At 49.6% G+C, this 23,041-nt stretch overlaps 1 protein-coding gene across 1 annotated transcript; it reads left to right on the top strand.

Annotated features, from left to right (window-relative positions):
• Positions 1-7,399: 7,399 nt before the first annotated feature.
• On the top strand, positions 7,400-22,025 carry Prph2 (peripherin 2). Its single transcript, XM_036167955.1, has 3 exons — positions 7,400-8,153; positions 17,538-17,784; positions 21,120-22,025. Exons 1-3 carry the CDS (start codon positions 7,573-7,575, stop codon positions 21,330-21,332), a joined length of 1,041 nt encoding a protein of 346 aa, XP_036023848.1. The 5' UTR covers positions 7,400-7,572; the 3' UTR covers positions 21,333-22,025.
• Positions 22,026-23,041: the final 1,016 nt, after the last annotated feature.

Here is a 23,041-nt window from a genome sequence, read left to right as displayed (position 1 = left end):
CTGACCTTGAACTTGAGTCTATCCCCCTGCCTCTGCCTTTGGAGTCCTGGCAGCACAGGCATAAGGCTTCTCACCCAGACAAAGCATCCCTCCCTCTTCTCCTCCATCCCCTTCCAGGTCTCTCTCCCCACCTCCACTTCCCAAATTAGTTAACTTCCACCCAAATCTTCATCTTAGAGCAGAGTTTGTTGATTTGTTTTCATTATTAAGGAGCCTTTAATTTAATCTCAGTTATTTCTTTTGAGTCAGGGTCTCGTGTAGCTCAAACTTTACAGAGAAAGTGTGCCACAGAAAGTGTCGTTCCCAACCGCTGTGGTTTTCGCCTTTCTGGGGATACTTGGCAATGATGCAATTTTTTCCTGTCACAGTTGGGAGACAGTGAGACACAGCCAGGGATTCCATACACAGCCTGCAATGCACCAAGCAGCTCTCCACAACAGAAAGCTGGCTGGTCCAAGTGAAGTCAGTTCCCACACAAAGAAATGGCAACCAGGCTCCCAGCCATCTTCTCTCTACTAATATCATGGGCTAGAGCGCCCAGGAACAGTTGTCTCAAGATGCTCAGAGACAAACACTGTCCAACAAATATTATACACTGTGGAAACAAAATTTCAAGTCAGGCATGGTGGCACAGACATTTACCCCAGCACTCAGGCAGAGACAGGCCTGAAAGTTCAAGGCTAACCTGGTCCACATGGTGAGTTTCAGGTCAGCCAGAGCTACATAGTGAGGCTTGGCCTCAAGCAAAACTAAACTAAACTTCAAATTAAAGGGTGACATGCAGATACATTCAGAAAAAGCCGTCTGGTGTGGTGACATGTGGCAGTGCCTGTGAGGCAGAGACAGCAGATCTCAGTGAGTTGGAGGTCAGCCCGATCTACGTAGTGAGTTCAAGGCCAGCCAGGGCCAAATAGTGAAATGCACAACACCACAAGAAGCAAAACAAACAAACAAACAAACAAACAAACAAAAACCCCAAACAACTCGAAAACATAAGTCCATCAGGCAGGAACAGTTGTTGAGAAAAGCCTGATGCCTACACGGTTCCGGGCAGCAAGATCTGACGCCCGGAATTGTGCATCCAGAGCCGTTACCGGCTGAGCCATTTGGCCAGCTCCACATGTTTACATCTTAAATATAATATAGGCAACATTTACAGAGGTTTAATCATAGCGTGATATCTTGGTGAAAGTAAAATTTCCTCTTGTGGGCCCCTTTCTGGTTTCCTTCCTTGCCTTCCTTGGTAATTTGACCTCCTCAGGATGCTGGCCTCACAGAGGTCAGTGACCTCAGCATCCCTCTCCATCCACTGAAGCCATTCTTTTTACGGCCACCAGGGGGCGCGATAGACTCAACATGGGCTCCGCGCTGTCCCGGGGCGGTGTGCTGAGGCGCTTGGCTAACCCACCTCTTTGCAGGGCTATTTGTGCGTGCCAATTCCGACAGCTACTCAGCGCTTCCCTCCTATTTTCTCTCACTCACGTGCGTGGTCTAAGGGCTTCCCACAGCCATCTAAATCCTGTTTCGGGACAGCTTCCAGATGCTTGGGTGAGGGAGGCAGAGTCTTGCTTGGGGACAAGTCTGCACTAAAGCTTAGCAACTCCAGCAAGCAAGTTCGTTCTTTCCCATGTCTCTGGTGGCTAAAAGTTGAAATGTTCTGAAGTTCCAAAGCTGTGAAGAGGCGAGGTGGGAGCTCATAAAAAATCAGAGACCCGGCAGGGCGGTGGTGACGCACACCTTTAATCCCAGCACTCAGAGGCAGAGCCAGGAAAATCTCTGTGAGTTCCAAGCCAGCCTGGGCTACAGAGTGAGATCCAGGACAGGCTCCAAAGCTACACAGAGAAACCCTGTCTCGAAAAACAAAACAAGCCGGTCGGTGGGGGCGCACGCCTGTAATCCCAGCACTTGGGAGACAGAGGCAGGTGGATCTCTGTGAGTTCAAGGCCAGCCTGGTCTCCAAAGCAAGTTCCAGGAAAGGCTCAAAGCTACACAGAGAAACCCTGTCTCGAAAAACAAAAAACAAAACAAAACAAACAAACAAAAAAGAAAAACAAAACAAGCAAACAAAGGAATCAGAGACCCTGGGTAATGTATAAATAAATAAGCCAAAAAAGTTTTACCCAAACTGTGTGAGAGTAACAACACACCACCGTTCCTATATGCCCCCACCCCCAGCCCCCAGTTTGCCTCCGGAGCTGCCAAGTGGCGCCCAAGCTTTGCTTCAACGGTGGAATCAGGTGCTCTTTTCCAAGATGGCTCTGCTGGGGACAACAAGCTTTGTCTGGTGGCTTTGCACTCACATCTGCTCTGTGGGTTTTGGTTTGGTTTGACTTAGAGACCTGGGAATGAAAACACTGGAGACAGGGTCTGGCTACGTCTGTCTTGAACTCACGGTCCTCTGTAGTGCAAGCGTGCACCACAATGCTCAGGTTATCTGGAAATTAAAAACCAACCAACCAACCAACCGTGGTGTTGTGTGTGTGTGTCCATCTATTCGAGGCACAGCGTAGAAGTCAGAGGACCACTTGTAGGGGTTGGCTCTCTCCTTTCACCATGGAGACTCCTGGGGATCCAACCCAGGGTGTTAGGAATGGCAGCAAGCACCTTTACCTCATTGCTGCCCAATGGCCTTGATCCCAGAGCCTTTTTTTTTTTTTTTTTTTTTTTTTTTTTTAGTGGTAGCTTTTCCAGACAGGGTTTTGGTGTGTGGCCCTGGCTGTCCTGGATCTCACTCTGTAGACCAGGCTGGCCTTGAACTCACAGAGCTCCATCTGCCTCTGCTGCCCATGTGCTGGGATTAAAGGCGAGCTAGAAATGACTTTTCTAAGTGTCCCATAAGCAGAAGACGATGTTGAATTAGCTGAGATGTGACCGAGTTGCAGAAAGCCCTGGACAGCCACAGGCCATGGGAAACTGAATGTAACCGAGTTGCAGAAAGCCCTGGACAGCCACAGGCCATGGGAAACTGGTTGTGACCGAGTTGCAGAAAGCCCTGGACAGCACAGGCCATGGGAAACTGGTTGTGAATTGGTTTAACATTGAGAGTAAAACACAACTTTGAATGACAGGTTGATTAAATATAATTTTTTATTATTTTATGTGTGTGGGGTTTTTGTCTGCATGTATACATGTATATCTGTGCACCATGTGTGTGCCTGGTACCCAAAGAGACCAGAAAAGGTCATGCATCAAATGCCCATGTGGATGATGGGAATCAAACCTGGATCCTCTGGAAGAGCAGCCAGTGTTTTTTGTTTTGTCTTGTTTTGTTTTTAACATAAAAACAGGTTATAATTCAATAGTCCAGGTTTATTTGAAACTGGAAAACATTTTCTCTGTAGAAAATAGTAAAAATGATAACATTTCCCAATAAGCCCTTTTAAGCCAAATAATAGCTGAATTTATATATATGTATGTATTGATTAGATTCTGGCATACAGAAGAAACCTATCTTCGTCTGTTCAGAGAGCTATCTATGTTTTACTTAAGTTGTGTAAGTGAGATTCCTATTCATCTTCCCCTTCACTGTTTGATTTATGGCAGACATTTTTCTATAGACTAACCCATAATCTAAAAAGATTTTAGCCTCCCCTCCTGAAAATATGGACAGCATATTCTTTCATCAGCTTGATACAGTACAAATTCTTATCCTAATAGTGAAATGTTTCACTAAAACTTGCCTAGTGATTGGGCAAAACCAAAACTTATAAGCCACAGTCATCCTAGGGTCCTCCCTGCTATATAGCCTCCCTGGATCCGTGGGTTGCAGTCTGATTGTCCTTTGCTTTATATCCAGTATCCACTTATGAGTGAGTACATACCATGTCTGTCCTTCTGAGTCTGGGTTACCTCACTCAGGATGATATTTTCTAGTTCCATCCATTTGCCTGCAGATTTCATGATGTCATTGGTTTTTTTTCTGCTGTGTAGTACTCCAGTGTGTGTATGTACCACATTTTCTTAATCCATTCTTCAGTTGACTGGCATCTAGGTGGTCTCAAGATTCTGCAGCCAGTGTTCTTAACCACTGAGCCATCTCCCCATAACTCCTTTAAATTAAAAATAAAATAGCATAAAACAGGATCTGGAGAGTGTTGCTTTTGTGAATATGGGTATGTTAGTAAAAAAAAATCAGTGGATTAAAAAAATAATTCTAGGGCTGAAGAGAGATGGCTGGAGCACTGGCTGTTCTTCCAGAGGACCCAGGTTCAATTCCTACCACCCAGCTCAAAATTGTCTGTAAGTCTAGTACCAGGGAATCCAACACCCTCACACAGAGTATACACAGATGAAACACATTAAATAAAAAAATAAATCTTCAAAAAATGAATCCAAACAGACACTTCAGCAAAAAAGGTACACGGGAAGTAAATAAGCACCAAAAAGATGCTCAGGAGATGTGGAGATGGATGAATAGATAAGGAGCTTGCTGTGTTCCTATCACCCAAGTGAAAGGCTGGCATGGAGGCTCACTCCTGTACCCCTGCTCTGGGAGTGGTGTGTGATCAGGTTTCCTGCTCTAGGAGTGAGTGGTGTATAATCTGGGTTCCCTGCTCTAGGGGAGTGGTGTGTGATCTGGGTTCCCTGATCTAGGAGTGAGTGGTGTGTGAACTGGGTTCCTTGTTCTGGGAGTGATGTATGATCTGGGTTCCCTGGCCAGCCAGTTTAGCCAGGTTCAGCTCCAGGTTCAGTGAGAGACTCTGTCTCAACACAACAAGGTAGAGACAGGCAGAGAAAGAAACCAAAGCCTCTACCCTCCACACACCAAAGCACTGGCATATGTATGTACCTGCACACATGCACACACATGATCCTCAGTATAAATATGAGGCAATTGCAAATTAAGAATTAAAATTGCACTGGGTGGTGGTGGTGACGGCGGCGGCGGCGGCGGCGGCGCACGCCTGTAATCCCAGCACTTGGGAGGCAGAGCCAGGCGGATCTTTGTGAGTTCGAGGCCAGCCTGGTCTACAGAGCTAGTCCAGGACAGACTCCAAAGCTACAGAGAAACCCTGTTTCGAAAAACAAAAAACAACAAACAAACAAACAAACAAAAAAAACCCAACAAAAAAATTAAAATTGCAAATTAAAATAGCAATGTGCTAGCATTCTACACTCCCAAGACTGATGAAAATTGCTGGGCATGGTGGCATCTGACTTTAATCCCAGAACTCAGGAGGCAGTATGTTCCAGGACAGCCTGCACTACCTAGAGAGACCCTGACTTAAAAAGCCAAAAACAAACAAACAAACAAGGTGAAAATTGGGGCCCTCATCACCCTCGCCGCTCTGGAGTTTGGTTCCCAGTGCCTGCATCAGGCAGCTCACAAGTGCCTGGAACTTCAGCCCCAGAGGATTAGATGCCCTCTTCTGGCCTCTGTGGGTACCTGCACCCATGTGCACATTTCCCCACACCCACATACACATGTAATTAAAAAGAAAATCTTTTAAAAAATGTATACTCATTTAATCCCAGCACTCAGGAGGCAGAGGCAGGCAGATCTCTGAGTTTGAGGCCAATTTGGTCTATAGAGTTTCAGGACATCCAGGGCTACACAAAGAAATCCTGTCTGGAAAAAAAAGAAAGGAAGGAAGGAAGAAAGAAATGGGAAAAAACAGAAATAAATGAATGAATGAATGTATACAGCAGATGAGGCAGAAAGGGGGATAATTCAAGGCTAGCCTGGGATACATGGCAAAGTCTTGTCTCAAACAAAACAATATAAAAATATAACACAACCAAGATATTACTGGTTGGGATAGTAACATAGTAATTGTATTTTCTCTCTCTCTCTCTCTCTCTCTCTCTCTCTCTCTCTCTCTCTCTCTCTCTGTGTGTGTCTTTCTCTCTCCCTTCTTCCTCCTTCTTTACTTCCCTCCTTCCTCTGCCCCCTTCTTTTTGTGGTTTTTCGAGGCAGGGCTTCTCTGTGCAACAGATTAAAGCCATGTACCACCACAGGCAGCCTAACTTTATATTTTCTGTTCAAACTTTTATAAATCTAAAACTTCTCTTAAAATATCTACTAATCAGAAATAACAATAAGTAGCTGGGTGGTGGTGCATACCTATAAAATTCCTATCTCAAAAGAAAGAAAGAAAAAAAAAAGAAAGAAAGAATAAGCTGACTTGGTGGTCCTGAGACTAGAAGATTTCTTCAATTTTGAGGCCAGCCTGGGCTACATAGTAATATGATGGCTATATTCTTCACAATGAGAAACAAAAGACCAAAAAGCAAACCCCAAAACAGTAACAAAAAGCAACAAAACCTTACAGACTCACTAAGGCCATAAACTTCCCATTTCTTCCTTCCTTCCTTCCTTCCTTCCTTCCTTCCTTCCTTCCTTCCTTCCTTCCTTCCTTCCTTCTTTCCTTCCTTCCTTCCTTCCCCAGACAGGGTTTCTCTGTGTAGCCCTGGCTGTCCTGGAACTCACTCTGTAGACCAGGCTGGCCTCAAACTCATAGATCCACCCACCTCTGCCTGTCCAGTGCTGGGATTAAAGGTGTGGGCCACCATCCCTGGACTTAAACTTCCCATTTCTATCTTTGTGACGGTTGTGACAGATGTTTAATGTAATTGTTGTTTAGGTTGGTTATTTACTTGTTTGAGCTACATTTGAACCTCATGTAGCCCACACTGGTCTTGAACTTGCTACACGTAGCTACTTGTGGCATTGTATGTCTTTAATTCCAGCACTCAAGAGGTAGAGACAATCGGATCTCTGTGTTTGGGGGTAGCCTGGTCTACACAGTGAGTTCCAGGCCAGCCAGGGCTACATAGTGAAACTCTGTCTAAAATAAGAACAAAATAAAAAACAAAAACAAAACAAAACAAAACAACAACAACAACAACAACAAACAAACAAACAAAACCCCACCCAACCATCAAGATGAGGATGGCATCTGGGATTACTTCTTTGAGATCTTAACACAGGTGAATTGGTGTTTTGCCTGATGTATGTCTGTGTACCGATTATGTGCCTGGCTCACAGAAGCCAGATGCAGGAACTGGAGTTACAGATGGTTGTGAGCCATGGATGCTGGAAATCGAACCTGAGTTCTCTGCAAGAGCAGTGTTCTTAACCACTCTAGCCCCAAATGTTACACCTCTGTTCCCAGACCCGGCGACCTCACCATGGCTCACAGGAACTGCCCAGTCTGCTCTAGCCAGCTTCAGTCGTTCTGGTTCTGGGCTTCTGAGCGGAGCTGGGTCCAGCAAGTACACACGTGGAGGCTCCTCCCAGCCGTGTTTTGAATTGGCATGGCTTTCTCTAATGGGATGACCCTGGCTAAAGAGATTAACAACTGCGCTGTGGATCCCACTCTTAATCCGCAGTGTTCGGGCTGTCCCTCCTTGCCTGGGAAGGACGCTGCAGAGACTGGCCTAGACCGGCTCCCGCTACCATTACTGAGTTAATGGGGATCCTAGGCTAGGGAGGCCCCAAGATGGGCAACTCCCTGCAGCTTGGGCCCATGGTGCTCTTCCTAAGGCCCTGAGTGGTCTAGCCCCTGACCTCATTCGGGTTAGGAGTGGAAGCGGAACTGTGGGAGGCTGCCTGGACCCCACTCGGTAAGCATGGCGCTGCTCAAAGTCAACTTTGACCAGAAGAAGCGGGTCAAGCTGGCCCAGGGGCTCTGGCTTATGAACTGGCTGTCCGTGTTGGCCGGCATTATCCTCTTCAGCCTGGGGCTGTTCCTGAAGATTGAACTCCGCAAGAGGAGCGAAGTGATGAATAATTCTGAAAGCCACTTTGTACCCAACTCCCTGATAGGGGTGGGGGTGCTGTCCTGTGTCTTCAACTCGCTGGCTGGCAAGATCTGCTATGACGCCCTGGACCCTGCCAAGTATGCCAAGTGGAAGCCCTGGCTGAAGCCGTACCTGGCTGTCTGTGTCCTCTTCAACGTCCTCCTCTTCCTCGTGGCTCTCTGTTGCTTTCTGCTGCGCGGCTCCCTGGAGAGCACCCTGGCTTACGGGCTCAAGAATGGGATGAAGTACTATCGGGACACGGACACCCCAGGCAGATGCTTCATGAAAAAGACCATCGACATGCTTCAAATCGAGTTCAAGTGCTGTGGCAACAACGGCTTCCGGGACTGGTTCGAGATCCAGTGGATCAGTAATCGCTACCTGGACTTTTCCTCCAAGGAGGTCAAAGAGTGAGTAGCCACCGCGCCAGGGAGGGAGACCCAGGTGTTTGACTTCTCCCAGCCTGCCCAGCGCGTTTCCCCCTCTGTTGGGGATAGAATCAGTTGGGAGTGTGGGCGTGTTAGGCTGGACCATGTGAAATTGCCAGCGGCCTGGGCCCTCTGGCCCTCAACAATGGCAACTTCATCTGGTTCAGTCTCACATCTGGCTGAGGCAGGGACAGGTGTGTAGTGAAATAAGGATGCTTAGTTGGATTGGAGTTATCGGGAGGAGAGCCATGGTGTAGGACACTTCATGCAGTAAGAATGGGGTCTTCAGAGCCCACTTAGACTCAGATGTTTCCTAGCACTTACCTTGTTCCATCAAATTTCCTGGTTTGCATCTTGGTTTTCAAAGCTTTCAACACTTGAAAAGGCCAAAGGTGTTGGCAAAGAGTCCATCCTTGGACATGGCAGAATTCAAGGAGAACTAGCTCCTGGGATGTTCAGGGAGGGAAGGGCAGTCCGCTTTGGACTGTATTTTGTTCTCAACTGGCTGTGACCTCAGGCAGGTTGCTCACCCCTGTGGGAAGACACTGGAGTATGTGATCATAGACTGTTCTTCTGGTCTGCCTATGCCTGACATACAGCTCATTAAATGCCTGCTTGTTCTGGCTTTCACTCTCTTCCTTTTTTTTTACCCCCTATTAATCAGAGTCTATGTAGTTTGGCTACCTGGAACTCCTTATGTAGATTAGGCTGGTCTTGAACTCAGAAAGATCCTTCTATTTCTGCCTTTCAAATGCTGGGATTAAAGGCATGTGCCATCATGCCCAGGGCATTTCTCTCTCTCTCTCTCTCTCTCTCTCTCTCTCTCTCTCTCTCTGTGTGTGTGTGTGTGTGTGTGTGTGTGTGCAGTGTGCACAGTGAGTGTGCAGAGGGCAGGGACAGCTTAGGGAGTTGGGTCTTCCTTTCTGCTATGGACCTGGCATTCACACTCAGGTTGCCAGGCCAGCCTGGTGAGCACCTATACTATCTATCCACAGTGCTGTTTTACTGACATAGCGCAACTAAGTATTTCCAAAGTATTCCTGGCCTGTGTGAAAGTGAAGTCCTGTGGTGGGGAGGTGTTGGTGGGAAGGAGCCTTGGCCTCAGCTGGCTTCTCTTCCCCATAGATGCTCTCTGGGGTGGGGTGGGGGCATGCTCCACATGCCCTGGCTGACATTCCAGGGTGGTGGCTCACCCAGCTGCTTTTTCCTCTGAGTAACTCTGGCGAATCTCACCAGGTGCTGAACTGGCAGGCACCCAGCAGCAGGAATTGCTTGAAGTCCAGAGGTTCCTGGACCACTGACATCTTAGTTTAGGGGAGGCTTTGCTTCTCAGGTGGAAGGAAGCCCCAGTGAAGGTCACTGCTTGGGATGTCATTTTCTCTGTGGAAGGAGATTACAGCCACAAATCCCCAGCCAAGGAGAGGATTGTGACTAGCTCTGCCCTTTCTAGATGACAGGTCTGTGAGGACAGGATAGGAGGGCATGATTTACATAAGCCACCTCAGCAGGATGTGCTCCAGGGGACACGCAGAACTCTTGGGAGTATGGGAGGCTAATTCTAAAGTGGACTCTCGATGGAAACCTTTCCTTTTTTCTCCTTTTCAAATTTACTGAATGTTTCACATGTGTGTAATGTGTTTTGAGCAGATCTACCCCACCCTACCCCTATGATCCCAATCCCCACCATTATTTCCTCACAATTTCATGTTCTCTCTCTCTCTCTCTCTCTCTCTCTCGTTAAGGCTATCAGTGTGTACATGGGTGTCTGGCCATCTACTGGAGGATGGATAGTCTCTCAGGGCCCACATCCCTGAAGAACACTGACTCCCTCCCCCAGCAGCCATCCATTGCTAATAGCTCCTCAGAAGTAGGAATTTCTGACCACTCCCCCATCCACGCTGGGACTTTTTCTGGCTTAATTTTGTGCATGTTGTCAACATCTGGCTATTGTTTCATATGTTTAACTGCCCTGTTGTGTCTGGAAAGCACTGTTTATCTGCAAGGCTTGGGCATTCTGCACCCACTCCCCTATCCCCACTCAGATGGTGCCTGAGCTGTGGAAGGAGGGCTGTGATTCCGCCCCGACCTGCTTAGGGCTGAGCAGTCTCTGCACGCTGACCAGTTGTGAGCCTCAGTTACTCCCCAGCTACTGTAAAAAGAACATCTCTGGTGGAGAATGACAGCACCTATGTGTGAGTTTACTAAGCCATTAGATGGTATACTACTGTGCCCACTCGGTAGAATCGCAGGAAGCCCTCCCCCGGCAGCCTTTCCATGCCCACTTTGTTAGGATGAGGCCCATCCTAACGCAGGGCCTTGGGCATGCTGGCGAGTGCTTTCCCACTGACCCACCTTCTCAACGCCTGCTTGCCCGGCTGCCGCCTTGCTTCCTCCCTCCCTCCCTCCCCCTTCCTTCTTCCTTCTCTCTGTCCTTTCCCACAGGAGGCAGATGCTGTCCCTTTCAGCCCCGCCAGGCCTTTGTCAGACTCTTGTCTTCCCCAGAGACTCAGGCTTTGAAGAGTAATAGAAGAGTTCCTCTGGCATTTCAAATTCCTTCTGCTCTGAGAGTGGACCTATGACCCAGGTCACTCGACTCCCGTTGCCCAGCGGACCCAAACTTCCCAGCACACATTTGACTCCATCAGAACTACTTCAGTGGAGCTGGCAAGGTAGCTCAGAGGGTGAAAGCACTTGCTGCCAAGCCTGATGACTTGGCTTTGGTGCTGCATGGTAAGAGAATCCACTCCAGCAAGTGTCCCTGACACACAAGTGCTGCGGTGTGCTTCTGCCCCATTACAATTTACCTCTGTGGCCTGGCGGTGGTGGCGGTGGTGCACGCCTGTAACCCCAGCACTCAGGAGGCAGAGGCAGGAGAATCTCTGAGGTAGCCTGGGCTACCAAGTGAGTTCCAGGACAGGCACAAAGCTACACAGAGAAACCCTGTCTCGAAAAACCAAAACAACAAAAACAAACAAAATTTACCTCTGTGTACCATACAAACTTGCTGGGATACAAATGCAATTCTCTCTCTCTCTCTCTCTCTCTCTCTCTCTCTCTCTCTCTCTTTTTCTCAAGACAGGGTTTCTCTGTGTCCTGGCTGTCCTGGAACTCTCTTTGTAGACTCACAGAGATCTTCTTGTTTCTGCCTCCCGAGTGCTGAGGTTAAAGGCATGCACCACCATGCCTGGCGGGATTCAATTATCTTAATTCATTGTCCTAGAGAAAAATTTCGCTGTTGGACACACAAAATATGATCGACAATACTGAGGCATGAAAACAGAAAAAGAGCAGGCCATGGTGCTGCACACCTTCAATCCCAGCACTCGGGAGGCAGAGGCAGGTGGATTTCTCTGAGTTCAAGGCCAGCCTGGTCTACAGAGAGAGTTTTAGGACAGCCAGGACTATACAGAGAAACCCTGTCTCGAAAAACCAAATAAATAATTAAAAAACATAGAAATTAGAAGAAGAAATTCAAGACAGATTCTCATCCATAATTGACAGGTGGCTTTACATTTTCTTCATTTTAGTCCAGTAATGCTCACATTTTCTTTTCTGTTTTTCTTGTTCTTTTTTTTTTTTTTTTTTTTTCCATTTTTGAGACAGGATTCTTCTGTGTAACAGCTCTGGTTGTCCTGGAAAGGGAGGTAGGGCACGTGACTATCCACAAAAAGCTTTAAAAAGAAATTTAAAATAACATGCATTCATTTACTTTGTGTGGGGGTGTGGAGGGTGCACATGCCACAGTGTGTAGAGGTCAGAGGACAACTTGAATCTTAGTGCTTCTTCGTCAGTACCCCAGGGAGGAAAGAGGGATTCCCTCAACCAGAACTGCCCCCACCCCCGACCCTGGCTCCCCACCTTCACTTCTGCAGGCTGTCCTGCAGGCTGTGTAACTGTGCCTCCACATCCCTCCTCAGCTGGGGGCCTAGGAAGAGGGACATACTCTGCTGTCCCCACCTGAGGTTTACAGATGGGGGCACCAAGTCCACGAATGACCCCAGTTCTCAGGGACACAGACCTGCCCCTACAGGGCTTCTTTGATCCTTTTAGGGCCCTGCCTCTTCCATCAGACTGGGGGGTTGGGTCCCGGAGGGGGAACCCAGGTTAGCACAGGGGAAGAAGGGGCCAAGCTCAAGGTGGGACTTCCCTGGGCCCTCTGGGCACACAACTCTGCCCCTATCAGGAGTACCACCTTGTTTGCTTAGGGCCTGCCCTCTTTCCAACCACAGATTAGGGCCCCACTTGCCTCCTAAAACATAGCCAGGTGGCACAGAGCTCCTTAGGTGGTGAGCTGGCTATTTATAGCAGAGTATTTCCCAGGCTATAAAAGTACTCTGCTTGGGTGGGTCACTGGGTCTTGTAACATCTTAAGGTAAAGCCTGTGTTCTAGGCTACGCCTCACAGCCAAGCTACATCTAGCCTTGTCAAGGCATTCTGCAGACTCTTCTGGAAAACGTGTAATTTGGCAGGTGAATTGATAAGTGAGTGGAGAGGGTTACAGGCATCTGGTGCAGCATTGTGACTTAACTCTACTCAGTGTGCAGAGGGACAGGTGAGGGATGGGGGCCATTGCCTTGACCTCTGAGCTTTGGTAACCTCCCTAAAAAGTGAGACTCTAGGAAACTATGGTGGAGAGTTGATCCTGGGGGCTGCTCAGGGCATGGGGTATACAGCAAGGGCTTAGCAACATTCTTCCCTTTCCTTCTACCCTACTTCCTTCCTCTTCTCTGCTTAGTCCCTCCCCCCCCCCCCCCCCGATTTCTTCCCTAAGTCAGCCAGGCATAGCTCACTTCAGATGGTGAGGAGCTGTATAAGGATGGATGGGGGTATATTGTCAAGGAGCCCCAGTGAGGGACAGGGACACATCCTTTGGAGACCAGTAGGGTGTCTCACTCACCCAAGTTTAGGAAAGTGCAGTGGAGAGGTGAGGACACTCAGGAGCCTCTGATGGCCCTGACCCTATGATGCCGACCTGACTCTGTCTTCAGACTCACTTGTAGCATGTATGAGGCAGGTGTGCAGGCTTTAGTTCAGCTTGGGGACATCTGGGGTGCTGTGGGGTGGCTGATGGTGCTAGGCACCAAGTGAGTAGAGGATCACATTTTCTCTCATATTTAAGTCTCCCCAGGTCACAGGCCTGCAGAAGTGGGGCTGGGAGGGAACTCAGATGTAGGATGCGCACCTAGCATGGTAGAAGCCTTGGGTTGCGTCCCTGGCTCCATATAAACTGGGTGTGGTGGTGTATGCCTGAAGTCTTAGCACACTGGCGGATCAGAAGCTCAAGGTCATCCTCAGCTCCATGAGGAGTTCAAGGCCAGCCTAGGATAGCGGCCTCTGCTCCTGAGAAGTGGGTGGATTCCAAGGCAATGGGAAGTCAGTGGGTAACTGTTGTGGGTTATCTTCAGTTACCTGTGTGGTTTTAGACTGAGACACTGCCCTGCCCAGAGTCCCACTTCTTCCTCTCTAGAACAATCTGGTGGTTTTCAAGGTCCTCTTCAAAGGCCTTGGGTTGAGAGAAGCCAACATCTTTTTTTTTTTTTTTTTAAGTTTGTTTGTTTGTTTTTTATTTTTTATTTTTATTTTTTGAGCTGGGGATCAAACCTCTACCACTGAGCTAAATCCCCAACCCACATCTTTTTTTTTTTTTAATTATTATGTATAACTGCTCGGTCATTAGCTCAGGCTTATTACTGACATGTTAAATTAACCCATTTCTATAAATCTATACTTTGCCACAGGTGGGGCTCATGGCTTACCAGTACCTTTACATCTTGCTTCTCATGGTGGCCCCTGACAGTGAAGCCAACGTCTTCTGGAGGCTGAGGGAACACTCTGTTACTTGTATGACCTGTGAGGGTTCCAGTCACCTCACACAGGCCCAGGAAGGCCCAGCCTCACAGATAACAAGTGGTACCACGATCTGTTCTCTGCCGTACCCACACTGTCCCTGGTGGTACTAGAAATGGCTTCAGAGCACGTGTGTGCCAGGGAGAGGGCTCAGGGGACACCCGTGAGTCAGAAGCAGGACCAACAGCACCTGAGTGTGGGCGCCCTCAGCTTTGGGTAAAGCCAGTGAGGGTCAGAGGCTCAGTTCTGCTCAGTCTGCCCAGGGCCACTGGTGTCCAGGAGGGAAGGGGTGGAGAGATGGGGGCCTCTGCTGCCTTAGCCTTAGGACTTCTGGTCAGACCCTCATTTCTGACATCCTTGCGGTGTACTTGAGGCAGGCTCCACCCCAGCTCAGGGACACCTGAAGGCCCTGCCAACACCCCTCCAACCTGTCTTCCTGCCCTCCCCCCCCAGGGCACCCCCACCAGCACTGACCCAGTGCCAAGCTCCAGGGTCTCGGCAGAAGCTCATGCTGTCCGTGCACAAAGGCGCCATCAGGAAGATGGCTCCAGTGGCAGCCCAGGGTTATGCAGCCCTTGCCTCCTCAGGGCAGTGAGCTTGCATATGCCTGCCTCAGGAGAGGATCCTGCCCTGCAGCTACCCACAAAGGCCAAGCACTACAGTCGCTAACTCACAAGTATCCCTGTGATGTCCTCTGGTCCCTTCATGTCATAACCTGATGAAGGCTTCTTGGGTACTCAGAATGACTCTTATTGGCCACTGCCTGGTAAGGCCATCATACATGTGTGTGCACACAATAATAAATGTAAGAGAACCATATCCTCTCAAGTAAGACACTGATGAATTCCCTTAAAACAAAGAAAACTCAAACACAAGGTACGATCTTTTATCTACTAGGTCTACAGAGATCAAAGCTTGGACTGGTGTGAGTGTGGGTGTATGTGTGGATGTGGTTTGTTGTATGTGTGGGTGTGGGTGTGGTGTGGGTGTATATGTGGGTGTGGTGTATGTGTGGGTGTGGATGTGGTATGTTGTATATGTGGGTGTGGGTGTGGTATGGGTGTATGTGTGGGTGTGGTATGGGTGTATGTGTGGGTGTGTGTGGTGTATGTGTGGGTGTGGTGTGGTGTGGTGTATGTGTGGGTGTGGTATGTTGTATGTGTGGGTGTGGTGTATGTGTGGGTGTGGTATGGGTGTATGTGTGGGTGTGGTGTGGTGTGGTGTATGTGTGGTTGTGGTATGGGTGTATGTGTGGGTGTGGTATGGGTGTATGTGTGGGTGTGGTGTGGTGTGGTGTATGTGTGGGTGTGGTATGGGTGTATGTGTGGGTGTGGTGTGGTGTGGTGTATGTGTGGGTGTGGTGTGGTGTGGTGTATGTGTGGGTGTGGTATGGGTGTATGTGTAGGTGTGTGTGGTGTATGTGTGGGTGTGGTGTGGTGTGGTGTATGTGTGGGTGTGGTATGTTGTATGTGTGGGTGTGGTGTATGTGTGGGTGTGGTATGGGTGTATGTGTGGGTGTGGTGTGGTGTGGTGTATGTGTGGTTGTGGTATGGGTGTATGTGTGGGTGTGGTATGGGTGTATATGTGGGTGTGGTGTGGTGTGGTGTATGTGTGGGTGTGGTATGGGTGTATGTGTGGGTGTGGTGTGGTGTGGTGTATGTGTGGGTGTGGTGTGAGGATGGATGTGGCTGGGAGATGCAGGTTGTGTCTCCCAGGCCTGGCTGGACCTGTGATAGCCTCTCAGGTGAGAATGATGATGTGAGGCTCACGAACAGACACACGGCACTTCTTCTGTAGATTGAAGTCTGTATGCCACACGAACAAATCTATGGACTGTGTGGTCCCTTCCCACATCAGGCTGCCAGAGATGTAGCTCACTGAAACAATAAACAAACAAACAAAAATCCAGGATACTCTCCATTGGTGGATGTGGAAAGCCTTCTAAGGCTAGTAGGTAAGGCTACCATGTGGATTTTTCAGTATTTAAAAACAATTATTTATTATTATCATTGAAGTGTGTGTGTGTGTGTAGAGGTGTGCATATTCTGCAGCTTGCTTGTGGAGGTCAGAAGAAAAGTGTGGAAGTGGGTTTTCTCCTCCTGCTGTGAAGTCCTAGTGATGAGACTCAGGCCATCAAGTGTGGCAAGCCCCTTTACCCACTGAACCATCTTGCCAGCCTGCACATGGGCTCTTACCAATGATGGTGCTAAGGCAGGCTTGATTTATTTTATTCATGTGTATGAGGGTGCATGGGCACATGTGTATGTGTACACAAGGATGCATGGGTGTGTGGAGGGCTGAGGATGACCTTAGGTCTCCTCAGGTGCCGGCCAAGCAGGCTACACTGGCTAGCCAGTGACTTCCAGGAATGCATCTGTCTGGTTCCCTAAAGCCCAAGCCACCGTGTCAGCAGATGGAATTCAGATCCTTCCACCTGCATGGTCAAGCACGTCCCCAATTTGAGCTGTCTCTTTAGCTTTCATTTATGTACTTGTCTTTGGAGACAGGGTCTTGTGTAATCTGAGCTGGCCTTGAACGCACGGTGTAGCTGAGGACGACCTCTTGCCTGCACCTCCCAAGTCCACACATTTTTTTTTTTTTTGGTGGTGGTGGTGCTTTTTTGAGACAGAGTTTCTCTGTGTAGCTCTGGCTGTTCTGGAACTCACTTTGTAGACCAGGCTGGCCTTGAATTCACAGAGATCCACCTCCTGAGTGCTGTGTTAGGTGTGCTGTTGGAAGGATTTTGTCACCTGGTCAGGTAGCCAGTACAGTCTGTGGGGTTGGGGAGGCTTTTTCACTGGAAAGATTCCAAGGCATGCCAGGTGGTGGCGCACGCCTTTAATCCCAGCACTCGGGAGGCAGAGCCTGGTGGATCTCTGTGAGTTCGAGGCCAGCCTGGGCTACCAAGTGAGCTCAGGAAAGCTACACAAAGAAATCCTGTTTTGAAAAACCAACAAACAAAAAAAAAAAAAAAAAAGATTCCAAGGCACAGTGTACCCTAAAGAAACAAACTAAACAGATATGCAGAGTCGCTGCGAGCCTGGTCTCGCGTGGTTTAGGGAGCCAAGGACATAGCCTTGTCTTTCATAACGAGTAGGGCGGCTCCCCTGCTGTGACTTTACGGAGCTGAGGTCTGTGCCCATCCCCAGCCTCCATGTCCTACCCTTGCACAGGCCCTGGGCCAGAGTAGGCCTTCCAGAAACATCTTTCTAGAAAGGGCCTTGGTCCTGAGTAACCTGTGATGGGGAGAGATGGTTGGTGAAGGGGTGAGGGGCCACATTCTATCATCAGCAGCAGCTACCTTCATCCCAGGTCCTTAATTCCTACTGGCCTGGGTGTGGTTCCAAGAAGTCCCTGCAAGCTGGGGGCCTGCCTGGCAACATAGGGTGGTTGGGTGAATTTCTGGGTTCTCTGTTCACTTTGCTCTCTGCTAGCACGTGGTGGGTGTTCATGGGCAGTGTGTGAAAGAAAATGCAGTGAGATGTCCCAGAAACCTGAACCAGACTCTTTCTCTTCCAGCCGGATCAAGAGCAATGTGGATGGGCGGTACCTGGTGGATGGGGTCCCTTTCAGCTGCTGCAACCCCAGCTCGCCACGGCCCTGCATCCAATACCAGCTCACCAACAACTCAGCACACTACAGCTACGACCACCAGACTGAGGAGCTGAACCTGTGGCTGAGGGGCTGCAGGGCTGCCCTGCTGAATTACTACAGCAGCCTCATGAACTCCATGGGTGTGGTCACTCTCCTAGTCTGGCTCTTTGAGGTAGGTCCACAGAGGACAGGGAGAGGGGGCCTGCCTGATGACCTGGGAGCAAACCTGCAGTCATTCAGGTTGGCCTTGAACTTTATACATAGCCAAGGCTAGCCTGAATTCCTCGTCCTCCTGGTACTGTCTGCCAAGCAGGAGGCAACATGTGTCTATTGCTGTGCCTGACTTCTCTTTATCGCTGGGACAGAGTCTCAGTATGTTGCCCATGCTGGCCCTGAATTGACTATCTCCTGCCTCAGCCTCCCCTGAAAGTCCATAGTGTATGCCACCAGCCCTGGCATCATGGCTTACAAAAAATATTTAGGTAAAAAAATCAACATAAAATAATGTTTTTTTCTTCTTCTTTACTTTCTTTTTGAGATAAGATGTTTCTATGTGTAGCCCTGGCTGTCCTGGAACCCTCTATGTAGATCAGGCTGGCCTCAAACTCACAGAGATCTGCCTGCCCCTGACTCCTGAGTGCTGGGATTAAAGGTGTGCACTAATACACCCTGCAAAAATCAAGCCATTTAGTGTATTCACAGTAGCACCTATCCACTACCTCAATCTAGTTCTAAAATCTAGTTCCTAGGCCCCCAAGAAAACTCCCAGCTCCCCCAGTCCACAGCAGCTATCCATCTGCACTCTGTCCGTGGATTTACCTACTCTGAACACTTAGTATACGTGGACCTTTGCACTATGCAACCTTTTATGTTTAGCTTTTCACTTAGCCCAACTTGGGGGTTCCTCTCCTGCTTCCACTTTCTGTTTCTAAGGCCTTGGATGGTCATATCAGCTGTTACAGGGGGACAGCAGCATTACTTCTGGGGACAGCTGGGGAGTGACTGTTGGGACCTTCAGTCAGTCGTATCAGTCAGTGTTAACACTCGGCTAACCACCAGTAGGTCTACCTCATGTCATCTGCTAGGCTTAGCTCCTCTATCTGAAGCTCTGGAGCTTGGAACTCAGCACCCTATCCCACCCCGGTCCTCTGGTCCAGTTCCTCCCTGGAAGGGAATTCTCAAACAGCTAGTGTTGGGAGCTGTTCTAGGTGCTGAATGGGCCACAAGCTACTCGGGGTGACTTGAGACACCTGCTTGGAGCAATTCTTGCAGCAAGAAACCCAGGCTCCGAAATCAAAATATATCAAGACAGAAACACTAGCTGAGGCAGTTTCTCTCTATCAGAGAAGGTTCCTTGAATCTCTTTTGTAGTCCATAGATGTGGACAGGGAGTATCTACATAGATCTTCTCAGCCACAATGGGAAATGACCTCGTGGCTGGACCACACGCAAAGGCTTTTGATGTCGATGCACATGTGGCACCTCCTGGCCATTTACTTGCTGATGATACCCTGAGGAAGTCTTGGGAATGAGCGGCATGAGGGGAGAGCTTACCACCGGTTGATGGTCACCACCGTCTAACTAAAACAACTCTAGTGGAGCACCTGGACTCCTCCCAGATCACTGTTGCTGAACCCCAGCTCACAGGGACCAGAACAGGGAGTCTGAACACCCCAACTCCCAGTGAGCAGAGCTGCTGTAGACACTGGGCTGCTGGAGCTGCTGGCAGCCCTGTGACCTTGGCCTCGACCTCTTGTGCATCAGGGTGCAGTCAGGAGATGATCAAACATAGGAACAAAGGGCACATGCAGAGTCCACGTGCAGCAGGGCTCCTTCAGGAGCAGGTCACTGTTTCCATTGTAAAAGCATGCTGGGAAGCTTCCAACAGACACCAGCACCTAAGATTGGCCAGTCACTATCACAGATACTCCTACACTCACATTCTCCTCAGTGCGCCCATTGCAGATGTTTGGGGAGGTGCCACCAACACCCTGTGTGCTCTGGGGCTGGGGTCCTGGATGAACCTGATGTGTGGGGGTGGGGGGACAGTCTTCCTCCTGGGGAGCAGCCTGGAGCTGCACAGGGAACTTGAATCTGCATAGATTGAGTAGTGAATGGAGTACAAAAGGAAAGAAAAATGGTACCTACCAGTCACCAGCCAGCTGACACACATAGGGTCCCACGCAATCTGTAGGAGGCAGCTGCCAACTCCTCTGAAAGCTGGAAGCCATTGTCTCCTAGCTTCGCAGGCACATAAGTACAGGCTGGGATGCCAGTCTAGGCACTTTAGACACCAGAGTCTGCCACAGTGGATGCAAGTGCGGAAATTCATTTGTCACCACCTGAGTAAGAGGATAGGACATTACCCCATGCCACAGGGACTGTAGATGAGGAGATGGCTTTTCATTTTTTCAGATTTATCTTACATGTGTGTTCTGTCTGCATGCATGTATGTGCATCGTGTGCATGCCTAGTGCCAGTGGAGGTCAGAAGAGGGACCTGGATCCCCTGGAACTGGAGGTACAGATGGTTGTGAGGCACCCTGTGGGTGCTGGGAACTGAACCTGGGTCCCCTGCAAGAGCAAGTGCTCCTGACTGTTGGGTCATCCATCTTCCAGCCCCAGAAATCACTTCTTTTGCTTGTTTGCTTTTTTGAGACAGGATCTCTCCAAGGTCCTGGCTGTTCTGGAGCTCTTTGGTAGACCAGGCTGGCTGTGAACTCACAGAGATCCTCCTGCTTCTGCCTCCCAAATGCTGGTTAAGGGCATGAACCACTGAGCCTGACCTGGGAGTGACTTTTTCAAAAATTATATTTGTTTTGTTTTGTGTGTGGTGCGTGCGTGCGTGCGTGTGTGTGTGTGTGTGTGTGTGTGCGTGCGCGTGTGCGTGAGTGTGTCATGGCACACTTGTGGAAGTCAGAGGCCAGTCTGTGGCTGTCAGTCATCTTCCCTTCCCTTTGGGGAATCAAGCTCAGGTTGATTCTTGGCAGCAAATCTCTCCCTGTCAAGCCATCTTGCCAGGCCAAGAGGTGACTTTGTGACCCTTATTCAGTGAAGCTGCTAACATTCTTATGGGCCAAGAAACACACCCTGAAAGCATCGGAGGGCATGGAGAAAAGGGCTGGTGTGCCCAGCTAGGTGGGAGGCAGGAAGAAGCAGTGTGGGGCAGTGGGGGCGGTGGGGGTGGGGGAGAGGGGCGGGCAGTAGAGGACAGTGGGGGCGGTGGGGGCAGGGCACTCACTCAGGGTTGGCTTTGGATTAACAGAGCCATGATGACCTGGGCAAAGAATGTTACATGTTCTAAACAGCTGCAGGGGTGGGGGGGTTGGGGGGGTTGGAGAGGGAGGCCAGGTGGGATGGGTCAGGCCTTTACCAACCCAGGCTTGCAGAGCCACCATCAACCATCAGTTTAAGCCCCACATCTGGGGAGATGTGCATTGCATTTTCCTAACAGCCCAGTTCCTGGCAATGCTCCATGTCTGCTCTACGTCTCTGCTCTCCCCACCAGGTGAGCATCACCGCTGGACTCCGATACCTGCACACAGCACTGGAAAGCGTGTCTGACCCTGAGGACCCTGAGTGTGAGAGTGAGGGCTGGCTGCTGGAGAAGAGCGTGTCGGAGACCTGGAAGGCCTTTCTGGAGAGCTTTAAGAAGCTAGGCAAGGGCAATCAGGTGGAGGCTGAGGGCGCTGATGCAGGCCAGGCCCCAGAGGCTGGCTGATGGCCTGGGGCCTCTCCCCTCCTCCACACTTAGCGGACTCCAGGAAATGTGGATACCCCCTTGTCCAGCTGAAAGTCTGAATTTCCCAAGAAAGCTGGGTACCTACTGACTCTCCTTGACCGTGGGCCTTGAAGTTCAAGGGTCCTTAGAGCATGTGGCAAACATTTGCAAAATGGCTGCCACCAAATGTGAGTGAATGAGCCCTTTCCATGGATGCCCAGTTTCACAGGGGCCAGCTGTTCCAGGACTCCTCTGTCTGAGTGTGAGTCCAGCTCTCTCATAGGTGACTGGCCACACCAAGGTCCCTCCCCTGGTAGTGTCTGCCTCTTTTAAGCTCCAAGTTCTGCATCCAAACCATCACTTGATACATAAACACAAAGGTGAAAAAAACCTAAGGACCACGTTGTCTTTTCTTTAATGACAGGGTTAACAAGCTGGTCAACGTTTCCTTACTGTTAGATAACGGGAGAGGGGCAGCTATATTTTTATAGCGCAATGGAGTCCTCCAGAGGATTACCTCCACATAGGAATTCATAGACGGTGAAGAGGTGAGGACTTTCCTTTCCTGAAAGTGATTGTCCTTATCCCTACACCTCAGTCACTTACTCCAGCTTGAACCAGGGGCTGGCATGTCCCAGCAACCCTTCTGCTCACAAAGTGCTGGGTGAGCTGCTGTCTGTGGTTTGCCTGAGAAAGAACGGGTGAGCTTGCTGTCCTTCTGTGGACAGGCAGTGACACTCAGACAAGAGTCTACCCCTTGGGGACCAGGCCTCACCTCCTGGTGGGCTGGGGACGTGGGCTCAGGCAGCTGTGACAGTCCTTATGGACTGCACATGAGGAGAGCCAGAGCCTCTGGGAACATCTGTTTCCCTCCCACAAAGCCCTGTGGGAATGCTTCTGTATCAAGGAAGACTCTTGAAGACAGGCTTTCTTTCCAAACCAGCTTGTGTGGGAAGTTGCCATTTCTTTTAGGGAAGACAGATAAGCTCTCAGGGGAAGCAAAGCACAGTTTTGCTGGTACCCAGGCTGGGGGTGCCCAGATTGCCACAGGGGCCTGCTGCTGCAGGAGTGCACTGCATGGCTCGAACCTCTCAGGGGGAGACCCAATCAGAGATGCTGGTGCACCCGACACATTTTGGTCCCTGTGTTGTCTTCTGAGTCTCTCAGAGCAAAGGGTGGCCCAGAGGCTGAGGCAGGCACCTGTGGTGAGGACCCTGAGTTTCCCACCATCCCTCAGGAGGGCTGAGAACCATTGTGAAAGCTACTTTAGACCACGTGTAACTATGCTGTCGACAGTCGTATTGAGATATTAAAAGCTATATTGTATGGAAATCACTTCTGTGAAGTGACTGTCTCAGTCCGTTCAACAGCACATATCACAGGATGTCCAGTTCTGGCCAGTACCTGGTCACACAGGCAGAATCCAGGCCTGGCAGTGCATGCCTATGATCCTAGCATTTGGGAGGTGGAGGCCAGAGGATCAGGAGTTCAACCTCATCTTCTACTACAAAGTAAGTTCCAAGGCTAGCCTGGGCTACATTAGCCTGATAACTAGCGGAGGGGGGATGGGGGCTAGAGGGACTGTCTCAGTGATTAAGGGCCTGCTGTTCTTCCAGAGGACACATGTTCGGTTCCTCTCACCCACAGGTACATACCACAACTACTTTAAACTCCAGCTCCAGATCTGGTGACTTTTTCTGGCCTCCATA

This window comes from Onychomys torridus, chromosome 18 (assembly GCF_903995425.1).
Source record: "Onychomys torridus chromosome 18, mOncTor1.1, whole genome shotgun sequence".
Lineage (NCBI taxonomy): Eukaryota > Metazoa > Chordata > Mammalia > Rodentia > Cricetidae > Onychomys > Onychomys torridus.
This window is presented reverse-complemented; position numbering and strand designations above follow the sequence as displayed.